Raw genomic sequence first — 12481 nt, forward strand, 5'->3', positions numbered from 1 at the left:
CTATGTATGTAAGCAATTCTCATTTTTTGGTCATTTCCCGGGTCCCGCTAGACCTCATTTCCCGTTTTCACGACACAATAATTTGACTTTCCCGTGTCACGCTTACCAAAAATCGGCAATCCCGCATCACGCTTAGACCCCAATGATATGGTTTAGGGTGGGGATCTGGACCGTTTACAAGATAATAGGGGGTGGGGTGACTGACCCTCTAGGGTCTTCCCTTTTATTTCATTTCATTTATTTTATTGTCCCCTACAAAAATATATATGGTTTAGGGTGGGGATCTGGACCGTTTACAAGATAATAGAACATTCTCAAATTGAGCGGGGTAGGGGTAACCCCCATGGACTCTCCCTATATTTCAGTTGTTTCATTTCATTTATTTTATTGTCCCCTACAAGAATATATATGGTTTAGGGGTGGGGATCTGGACCGTTTACAAGATAATAGAACATTCTCAAAAGTTGAGCGGGTTAGTGGTAACCCCCATGGACTCTCCCTATATTTCAGTTGTTGTGTTTTATTGTTCCATACAAGAATATATATGGTTTAGGGTGGGGATCTGGACCGTTTACAAGATAATAGAACATTCTCAAATTGAGCGGGGTAGGGGTAACCCCCATGGACTCTCCCTACATTTCAGTTGTTTCATTTCATTTATTCTATTGTCCCCTACAAGAATATATATGGTTTAGGGGTGGGGATCTGGACCGTTTACAAGATAATAGAAATTTCTCAAATTGAGCGGGGTGGGGGCGACCCCCAGGGACTTCTCTTTTACATCATTAAATTTGTTTTATTGTCCCATTCAAGAATATACATGGTTTAGGGGTGGGGATTTAGACTCTTTACAAGATAATAGCATATTCTCATATCCCGCTTACTGTTTTGTCAGATTCCCGTATCCCGCTTACACTATGTATGTAAGCAATTCTCATTTTTTGGTCATTTCCCGGGTCCCGCTAGACCTCATTTCCCGTTTTCCGTCTCCAAACTTTGTCAGGTAAATATTGATTGCGAGTAACTTCCATAGTAGTTAATGGGATTTATTACACAAGGTTTTGTAAAAAAATCTATTACACAAGGTTTTGTGAAATATGGTACGGCAAATATATACCGGTACAAAACACAGATAGATTTTCACTCCTAAGGAAAAAATATACCTTTGAAATACCATGTCTGGAAAAAAAATACTGTGACAAATTATCCCCAGGATAAAATATCACAGAGGAAGTAATAAACCGTTACATGTACACGTCATAATTTACGCTAAATTCATAAGGTGTATTTTTTTTATTGTGTCTTTGAACTAGCTGTCAGTAACTGCTAGTACTCTCAGATCGGTTCTTAATGTCTTTTTGTAAATTGATGTGCAAGTTCGATTCCCTGCCACGTCCACTCTATGTTTTTGATATATGTACTTCTGCTTTCTATAGATCTTGTGAGGCAAGGCTTTTCAACTGATTTTTATGGTGTGTTCTTATGTTTTATTGTAACACCCTTGTGCCAGGTAAAGCTAGGCCTTCAAACTAGTTTAACCCCGCCGGCGAATACTATATATACCTGCATGCCCCAAGCCAGGAGCCTATAATTCAGTGGCCGTCGTTTGTTGCTATATATAATTATATATATATCATTTTTTTATATTTATGTATACACAAGTCAGTCCGTTAGTTTTCTCGTTTGAATTGTTCTACATTTGTCATTTCATGGCCTTTTATATAGCTGACTATATGGTCATTGTTGAAGGCCGTATATACATGTAGTTGTTACTTTCTATGCCATGTGTGTTGTTGAGAGTTGTCTCATTGGCAATGATGCCGCGTCTTCTTATTTTTATATCTACAGACATAGTTTATTTTCTAGTAAAACCGGTACTGCATGGAGTAGTCTAACATGATTGTATGCCGCGTACATTTTTTAACATATCAATACTTCCAAACAACCTTATATTCCATTCAAAGAGGAAATTCTCAATATAATTGTTTCACACTTTTCATGTCGGGGCCTTTAATAGCCGACCATACGATATGGGCTTTTTCTCATTGCTGACAGGGCCGTGCGGCTGCATTGGCGAATCCAGGGGGGAAGGGGGTCCGGAACCCCCCCCCCCCCCCCCTATTTTTAGCTGCCTATAATTTCTTACGTCCACTTTATTTTAACTTTGGTGAATAGTAGTGTCACCGGGGAAACTGGGTGACTTGTGAGTTGTGTAACAAGAGCCTGACTGTAACTGAAAATGTGTGATGCACCTGATCACACAACGAATGATTGCTGTGAATAGCAATGAGAACTCTGACACCGAAACTCTGGTGAAAACAAACTCTTGAGACTCTGGAACTAGCGATGAATAAACCAAGAATTCAGTAGGGAATACGAATACTTTTATTACAGATGGACTGTGTTCAGTGTAAATTTAAGTCCAGTAGTCTTCTTGGCGATCATACCACATCTCTTTATTTTCAATTTTTATATTTCTTGCTCCAATTTAGTCATGCAATCTACATATACCCGTCAATGTGATCTAAAGATTTTTAAATTAGGTTCTACTTATACTAGTATAGGACTTATATAGAGAATCGTTGTGTTTTGTATGACGTTGGTGACACGACAGCTTGTACTTTTCAAATTTGAAGCTTTATAGGTATGAACATCGAAATACAGTAACTTCTAGTAAGAAATGGTACTTTTTTACTCCTCTCCACTTCACTATATAATTTAAAATAAGTCAGCAGTGGATCAAGAGGACAGCGAACACTTTTCAGTACCAGTTTTAAGCACTATGTAGTACATTTTTATTCACTGTGTACTACTCGTTTTTTTTCTCGGATGGTCCCTGCGTTCTTACTTTTTAAGCTCCTTGATTTGATCAACTGGAGTATACGGATATGTACATTGTAGCTCGCCACAGGTAATTTAGTAGGAATAAAATATAATAGAGAGTAAATTTTCCCCTTAAGGATTGTATTTCATGAAAATGAGTTAAATGTTTAAAATGCTGATGTGTAAGTGGTCAGTGAACGTCTTCAGTATTTAACAAAAGGACTTTGGTGCAAATATTTCATATATTCAGTCGTCCCTTTATCTCGTCTAGAGTAACACCCGAGGACTTCAGGCTATATCGAATGTTTTAGTTACTTTATCCGGGTTGAACACTCAAACTGATCTCATGTTTAATTCATTTGTGAGCTTGGTTCAATAGAATTGCTGTCGCATAGAACTTGTCCGGCATGTTTTCATAAGTGTTACCAATGCACTACATGGATGCGAGTTTAAGGGTTGCTTTCACCACAAGTTTTTAGATTCATGATTAACAAAACGAGTTTAAATAAATAACAAGTATAATTGACATCTGAAATTGTAAATTTACACTGAAGATTCGCTGTTAGTATCACTCTTTTCGCTGTCTGAATCGGTGTCGTCAAAGTTAATTTTGGGACTAGCGATAACTTTAGTGCTTGTTTCAGCGTCATAAAAGTTTATTTTGGGACTACTAATAACTTTGGAAAATCTTTGCTCTACCTCTGCATTCGTGGTAGAACTAGATAACGCTGTATCTGTCTGGTTTTCATATTCACCGGGTTCGCTATTAGTATCTGAGATAGAAACGACATTGGAACCGACATCGGATTCCTCTTCAATTTTTGTAACCAGCTGAGGATTTGCAGGAGTAACGTAGGACGACCCGGGCACGAGTTCATCTGGATCTGATGAAACTGGTATCAAGTCATCGTTAGTGAGAACATCGTATTCATCGTCCGTATCAGCCATAGGCGAGCCATAGTGTTCAGTTTGAGATTGGTCCTCAGTATGGATGTCACCTGACTTCGTCATTACTGTGAACGAATCGTACGGGAATTCTGGTTGGTTCTGCTGGACCATTGGCGGCGGGGATCCTGGTATTGGAGGTGTAGGTGGGTTTTCACTCAGGTCAGATTTGTTGTCGCTGTCAACGTTTAAAATCGAATGGTCTTCAAAAACATTATAACTAGCGTTTGTGTTCGTTCCATTTATTATTTCGAATGAGTCACTGGACGCTGAATTTTGTTCAAATGTTGGGGGAGGTTTTGATAACGGTAATGAAGGTATAGAGGTGGTTTCAAAAATTAGTGAATCAGCATTTATTTGTTCTTGCCTTTTATTGGAAAATGACGCTGATTCGTCGCCTGAACTGGCATCTGCTACGTCCTTCGGTGTCTCTGTAATAACATCATCAGAAGAAATCATCGATTGAAAATTTTGTATATCTGGAGGTGGAATATTTGGCAATGGCGGTATAGATGATAGTTCTTTATTGTCATTTTCATTGCTGCCATGTTGTCCAAAAGTCTCATTCATATTATTTAGATTTTCAAATTCACCCATAGACCCGTCTTCCGATGAATCAGAAGTACCAACTGATTTTACACTGGGTTCCGAAGAACCTTCATGAGTATTCAAATATGTTTGATTAATACCCGTGTCGTCCGATTTGTGACTATCTGTATCATTTTCTGATTCACTATCATCGGAAACGACACTAGATTTATTTTGATTCACGGCAATTTTCTCACGGACGTCCGATTGAGTAGGAGCAATTGGTCTGTTTTCTGTATTTGCGCTAGCCTTAGACACAGGACGTGATTCAGATTTGGCCAATGGTTGAAGCAATAAAGGCATTTCACTTATTTTTATGACTTTCGGGGTTTCAATAATATCATTTTGATTAGTTTCTGAACGACCACTTCCATGATTGTTTGTTTCAACAACATTTTCATCTTTGACGGCAGACAAATCAATACTGTCAATGCTTTCCTCATCTGACTCAAGTGTTTCGTTTTCCTCAAATGTTACCTTGACCTTTTTCTTCTTTCCTCCTTCAACAAATGGACTATGAATTTCATTGCCGTCAATTTCGTCTAACTGTATTCCCCCGATAGATATGCCCTGTTCATTGTTTTCTGATCTCATTTCAAAATTTTCGTAATCAGCATCGGAATTGTCTGAATTTTGTTCTGTTGTTTGATCGATGATTTGAGTTGCATTACTTGTTTCCGATTCATCTACATTAACAATATCGTATTCTTCATTTTCATCTGACAAGTTTTTTTCTGTTCTTACTGTTTCCACTTCCTCATAATTATCTTCGTCATCGCTTGATTTCGTTTCCACATAAGATTCTTCTGGTACCGAATTCGCTATTCCTTTCTTACTTGAAATTGTATTATTTTCATAAGTTCGTTCATCAGTGCTTTCTTCGTCACTGGTATGCAAATCGTTTTCACTTTCAACACTTTCTACAGAAACTCGAGAAACATTCTTTCTCATATCAACATCAACTGATATTTTCTTCTTAGTTTTATTGCTTTCATTTGTAGAATCACTTTCTGAATCGGCCTCATTTATTGCCTCTTGTAAAAACGCAGACATGACTCTACCGTCGGTAGACTCTGTTGACATCACGGACGCTCTTTTCTTCGATCGTGGAGGTTTCTTTGGGACTTCGTCTATTTCCGTTATAGACTCAGCATTTTCATAATTTGTACTGAAACTTACAGGTTGTAAATCTCTATATTCCATATCTAATGCTGGATTGTCATGGCCGCCATCTTGATCAGTACCTGAATACGGAGCGTCATACGGAACACTCCTGACCAATGATAAGGTCGATGTCTTTTTGTTATAAACAGGATTTTGAAATTTTGAAAAGTTTTTACCAAGGACCATGCGAACAGGATATTTTCGCCTGTACCATTTATAAACTACAACTCCAATTATTGTTAGAATTAGAATAGGAACGACAACCCCGACAGCAATGGCGACTGGAGAACCACCTTTCTTGCTTTTCGGCAGAGTGGCACCAATCTGCTTTGTAGTGTTTTCTGTTTCGCTTGTAAATTCGGACTCTGTCGATAACACCTGGGGATTGTTTGTTGTAATTATTGTGTTTTGGTGATTATTTGTTGTAACTATTGTGTTTTGATGACTTGCTTGAGCTTTCTGACTGGTTACGGCTAATTGATTGTCTGTAGTTGTGACATATTGACTAGTTTTTGTTGTAAGATGTGGTAATGTACGTCCCTGTTTAGTCGTTTGTGTTTTCCTTACAGTTGTTTCTGTTTCGGTTGAACCCTTTGAGAGTATGGAGGTCATCAGCTTGGTTGTCATTTTATCAGTTAGTGCTGTGGTTTCAACTAAAATCTTAAAAAACAAAATAGAAAATTTAATATACATGTAATGTTCTGAAACTTCAAAGCTTCTTACTGTTAGAAAGCATTATTACAGGAAGGGTTTAAGAACACATATGATCGTTATGATCTATAGTTTACTTGATCCTTAATCCCCTAGATAGAAACATTTCTGTTAATGCCGGTGGAGTAAAATAACTTTAATTTTACTTTCCATTTATATATTTGCAAGCTATGTGACAATTGCATGATACTGCTTTCAGGATATAAGGTTATTTGTCAATCTCACGGCATGAAAAGATTTAAAAATCTTTATCCTTTTTTTAAGTCTCTCTTCTGTATGTTTTGTCGATGTTTCTGTCAGTACATATGAATATATATATACGATTTTGAGTATAAAAATCGTCCTTAAAATAATTCGCTCGAGCGGTATATATATTATATAAACGCCTTAAAAGTGTACAAAACAACACCAGTTACAAAAAAGGAAACTATAAATGTAATTATTTATAAATATTTCGGATAACAGATATCCTTAATCAGTATGATTGTGATGTTAAATGAATCATATCAGTCTACTTTGATTAAACTATAACAATCTTGAAATTTATACAACAAAAAAGTCAAACCGAACATCAGTTATAAGACGCTTGCACCATTCTAAAAAAAAATGTTAACCAAGGATTTGTATACTAGTATACAAATCCTTGTTACAACAGAGACTGCAAAAATATGCTTCAAATATACATTTTTTTTCTAGAATTACGCTGCCTCTTTCAAAAATCATGGATCCGCCCCTGTTTGCTGAATCTCTAAAATATAGCCAAAAGACCTTCTTTTGTTCATGCTTTTTCGTACAAGGTTTTGTGGTTTCTATTTCTGTTGAAATTACAACTTTATGTTGTCACTGATCGAAGTACATGTACTTAATTTCATAGAACTGCAGTACACACATATATATTTATACGATGCATATCTATTGTGGGTTGAGGATTTATCTGTAAATCTCTTTTCTGACGACATAACAAATAGAGGTAGGCGTATCAATTATAGATATCTGCCTGCTATCTTTTATATCAAACATGAACTGATTGATCCCTTATAAGTATATCTTATTAAATTCGAATCTGCCCATTCTTGTCAACCGCTGAATTCACTATAGATGTTATCATCCTATTTTTATTAATTTGAAATCATAGTTTCCAAAACAGCAACCTAACAACATAAATAATAAATAGACTATAAAACAGCAACCAAACAACATAAATAATAAATAGACTATAAAACAACAAATCTAAGTCCAGCATTGACCACATCTGTCTATTGTCAAAGACCATATTTAGACATGTGTGTCTTATTTTGTGTGTAGTTGGGTTGCCGTCTCATCGACGTTTATTCCCATATCTCCTTTTACTCATATTAAACGATTCTATGCGCATTTTCTTATTGAGATCAATAAAACTATATTATTATTTACTGTAATACTCATATATCAAGGATTCAATTATTAATTATGTCATAACTAAAAATTGTTGGACTAAAGCATCATCACTTGAAATGTCAAAATATAATTTGTTTTGTCAGGTTAATGCATAGTAAATGTTTTTCGTGTTGTTTCAAAAATTGTAATGGTGAAAACATGTTATATCGGATTTATTTTACCAAGCCTTGTCAAAGCAAAAGAAAACAAACCCAATAACTGGCACTGGACAGGTTTGATAGAGGAAAAAAACACCGGTCGCTGGGGGTAGGGTCAAGACGTATAAAACCCCCATTACGTATTCTTTAATTATAAAAAGCATATATATTCCTGCACTAGCTATCAATTTGCACGTTAATGAATAAGATAATTAGCACACATATGTAATCAATATTTACCTGGGTAGTATTAACAACATCATCAACATCTCTCTTTTCTCTATCATTCCGTGACATCAATGGAGATTCCGGGTTTCCATTGTCATTCAATGTCAAATCCTTAAAACTCACTGAGTGACCAAGCTCATTCACCACTGGCACATTACACTTACATTTTACTCCAAGTCCATATCCTCCACAGAACAATTCAATTCTATATTTTGGTACTCCCTTATTGAAAGACAAAGAGATGCAAGAACGATTTAAATAGACTTCGTTTGTGCTTTTATTTTTTTCCAAAAGAATGGTTTTTAAATTACTGTCTTTACTGGAGGAATGTGTGCAAACAAATTCCATCCAAACATTGCGATCAGTTCCAGCACTTTCACATTTGCATTTAAACAATTTAGTCGTTTTAATTTCATTTGAAGTTATGCATGAGCAATTATCTATAATTTGGTTCCTGGTAATATTTTTATTCATGCATTGAAAACTGTAATGATCTTTACGTCCATGGATTTCAGATATAACTAAAGTCTTTAGAAACAGAAGAAACAACCATTTCGGGTTCATTTTTGAGGTCCATCCAATTCATTAACCATCCTATGTACAGTATGTGCTGACGAAAAGTGTAAAGTTCGAATGATATCATGTTTAATGATAATATTAATTTTATTATCAATTAAGATCACATTTTACATTTACTTATATGTGTACACGCACATGCATCCGGAAGCAATATAAGTAACATTTGAAGTACATATGGCACTTTTTGCTACAACCTTTGTGGGGTTTTCTCTGGTTTTCTCTTAGACACCTGGTTGTCCCGTCATCGGTTAACATATTGTAAATCGAATCATAGTGTTATTTTTGTGTTATTTGTCATGTAGACTAATTACGATAATAAATAATGTTTACTATATTTAGTTTTAAACATGCTGTGTCAGACTAAATTTTGTTTAGCCAGCAATGATTAAAGTAGAAAATGAAAGGGCGGTGTGTAATTTGCATTACAACATGTTGGTGTACAGTAACACTATGGAACTATGCAAGGTAACCGATAAACTTTACTTGCAAAGAAAGTTTAGCAATCGCCTTCCTACACGAGGTGTCGAATTAAGTGTCACCGTTTGGACGGGTCATGGCTGAGGATTTGTATATATGTAGGACTCTAAAGTGCGATGGTACTCTAAAGTGCGATGATCACGCTAAAGTGCGATGGTCTACGCTAAAGTACGATGGTGTCTCACGCTAAAGTGCGATGGCTGTTTGTTTGCTAAAGTACGATGGTATATCGCGCTAACGTGCGATGGACCAATATGATAAGGTCGACGGTTTAAAACATTTAAATACATGGATTTAAAAAAAAAATTAGTCTATTTGCAAAAGCTAGAATGCTAAGGTATAACATATGTGATAGGCTTTATGATTTATCGGTAAGCTTATATAGTGATAGTTTCTAAATTTATAAGACCGACAACATTGTCTGAATACATTAAGTAACATTTATTTGTACAAGGTGTTTAGCTTTATTCTTAAATGCGAGAAAACGCGATATTCGTCGAGCTTTCTCTTTTCCATAAAAAAAAACATGTTATATTTTCCTGCACTGTACAAACTATGTTTTAGCAGACAATTTATAATTTCCGCTGAAAAACATGAACCTTTATTTTCCTGACGTTACTTTTCAATAAAATCGAGAATATTTTAACGGGGACCGCAATGTAAACTGAATTGTAAACAATAATTTTAGTGCATCCGTTCGCTGCCAATAGAAGCAGGATCTACGATACCTATGCGTATACTATTTTCAACCTATTTAGCATCTATAAAGTAAAATGGTCGACTGCAGGACACAAGTCCTTCTTCCAGCATCCGAAATAAATCTTCAGCCGACGAAGCACGGTTAGGTCTGAAATTAAATCATGGACATTTGGTTTAAAAGTTTTGAATCAAATGTTCTTAATTTATGTTCCGGCATACACATTTTTGGTTTGTATAAACGACTGTTAACGTCATAATCCAAGTACAATTCTCTCGCCTATACTTTCGCGGACCATCGCACTTTAGCGTATAGAGGAATCGTACTTTAGCGTAGACCATCGCACTTTAGCGTGACCATCGTACTTTAGCGTCCCCATCGCACTTTAGAGTCCTACATATATATCAGTAATTTGGTATATCTGTATTTGCATGGTTACGCAGTACGGTGACCTATAGTTGTTAATTTCTGGGTCATTTTGGTCTCTTACAGTTGTCTCATTGGCAACAACATCTTCTTTTTTTATATTTACACAGAGCAGGTTTGAAAGCAGAGCAGCAATACTTATACTCCAACTGCATGTGATAGGTGACTCACAGGAACCACGTAACTTTCTTTATAAGAATACTATCCAGGTGATTCCGTCTATTATTATTTTTGTATAGAACGAGTGTTTCTTTTGGGGGGAGGGGTGCAGGACCCGTGTTTCGGGACGTCGGGACGTCGGGATCGGGTGTTTTTTAGCTCCGGAATTGGGGATTGATTCTTTCGGGATCCGGGATTTCTTTTTTCAAATGTCGGGATGTCGGGGATTTATTTTTTTTTAAATTCGGGACCTCGGGATTTCATGTTAAGTTTTAAGCCCGGGAATTCGAGATCAGGACCCCTCCGACCCCTTCTTTCTTTGTTTCATTGTGGTACTGCTTAGTTTGATATTAAAACCTTCGATTTTGTTTCTTGTCGTTCTTCAATGTTTGAGCTTATGTAGTAACTAAAAGATTTTGACTTGTTCTGTTAGTTCCACAATCATCTTGTAAAGCATAACAAGGTGTTGTTGATTCCCTCGGTCTAATAGGACTAGTGTCATGCAAGCTATCCAGCAATTCTCATACTGCAAATCTCTTTATAAAAAGCTATCCTGCAATTGCGTTTGGAATAAAATTGAGAATGGAAATGAGGAATGTGTCAAAGAGACAACAACCCGACCAAATAAAAAAACAACAGCAGAGGGTCACCAACAGGTCTTCAATGTAGCGAGAAAATTCCCGCACCCGGAGGCGTCCTTCAGCTGGCCCCTAACAAATATATACTAGTCCAGTGATAATGAACGCCATACTAATTTCCAAATTGTACACAAGAAACTAAAATTAAAATAATACAAGACTAACAAAGGCCAGAGGCTCCTGACTTGGGACAGGCGCAAAAATGCGGCGGGGTTCAACATGTTTGTGAGATCTCAACCCTCCCCCTATACCTCTAGCCAATGTAGAAAAGTAAACGCATAACAATACGCACATTAAAATTCAGTTCAAGAGAAGTCCGAGTCTGATGTCAGAAGATGTAACCAAAGAAAATAAACAAAATGACAATAGTACATAAATAACAACAGACTACTAGCAGTTAACTGACATGCCAGCTCCAGACTTCAATTAAACTGACTGAAAGATTATGATTTCATCATATGAACATCAGGCACAATCCTTCCCGTTAGGGGTTTAGTATCATACCATCATAACATATATGAGAAGAACATAACCCGTGTCATGCCAACAACTGTTTTTAGAATAAATGTGTTTAGTTCCGATGCAAAGACCTTATCAGTGACTCAATATTAACGCCAAAATATGCAATCTTTAATGACTTGACAACAGTATCGTAATTATATCCCTTCTTAATAAGTCTATTCAAAGGACAATTTTATTTTTCTTTAAAATCTCAGCTATAGTTTTTGATTCGAAAAAAAGATTTATGTAGAAAAGTCTAGGATGTAATTCGGATTAACGCAATTTAACCTTTATTGGAGATTTTCACAACTCATATTAACCAGTGGCAGATCTAGAAATTTTCATAAGTGGGGGCCCACTGGCTGCCTAAGAGGGGTCCCGCTTCAGTGATTCCCTATATAATCAACCAAATTTTTTTCTCAAAAAAAAGGGGGGGGGGGCTATCTGCTCCCTAAATCCGCATCTGTTAACCATTGACTAGAAATATAGAATTTTGATGTGAATTGAAATTTTTCATGGTATACCGACAATACAACTTCTATTTGAAACTGGGTCACTCACCCACTTTCCAAAGCATTGCCTCAGCAGTTCTGTATGGCTAGGGATTATAGACTCTGTTCTACTGAATAGCTATTGGATGGAACTACAGCGGGAGGATAAAGAAATTCTGGGGTAAGCATTTTTAAAGGCAGAAAAATTCGTCTGTAACACGAAAAACAGTCAAATTTGAAAAAAAGCATTGGGGTCACCCACTTTGAAACAAATTGCCAATGGCTAGGGATTATAGACTCTGCTCTACCGTCTACTGAATAGCTATTAGATAGTACCATAGCGGTAGGGTGGTGAATTAAATTCTGGGGTAACTTGCGGCATTCTTAAAGGCCGAAATTTCGTCCGAAAAATGGAAATAAAGCCATATTCGATCAAATACGCATTGGGACACCCTCTTTCCGACCCATTGTCTGGGCAGT

General features: G+C 36.5%; 1 protein-coding gene across 1 annotated transcript; it reads right to left on the reverse strand.

Moving 5' to 3' along the window:
- Window positions 1-3323: 3323 nt before the first annotated feature.
- LOC143048663 (uncharacterized) lies at window positions 3324-8655 on the reverse strand. The gene is made up of 2 exons (XM_076222460.1): window positions 8046-8655; window positions 3324-6180 (listed from the first exon to the last, which is right to left on the reverse strand). Exons 1-2 carry the CDS (start codon window positions 8595-8597, stop codon window positions 3367-3369), a joined length of 3366 nt encoding a protein of 1121 aa, XP_076078575.1. The 5' UTR covers window positions 8598-8655; the 3' UTR covers window positions 3324-3366.
- Window positions 8656-12481: the final 3826 nt, after the last annotated feature.

The sequence above is a fragment of the Mytilus galloprovincialis genome, chromosome 10 (genome assembly GCF_965363235.1).
Source record: "Mytilus galloprovincialis chromosome 10, xbMytGall1.hap1.1, whole genome shotgun sequence".
In the NCBI taxonomy this organism is placed as follows: domain Eukaryota; kingdom Metazoa; phylum Mollusca; class Bivalvia; order Mytilida; family Mytilidae; genus Mytilus; species Mytilus galloprovincialis.

Excerpts from the sequence above, each read along its gene's own strand:
- LOC143048663 (XM_076222460.1), bottom strand. The coding sequence starts at position 8,597 with ATGAACCCGAAATGGTTGTTTCTTCTGTTTCTAAAGACTTTAGTTATA. Across the intron at positions 6,181-8,045 it reads ATGTTGTTAATACTACCCAG|ATTTTAGTTGAAACCACAGC; the intron begins GTAAATATTGAT and ends TTGTTTTTTAAG.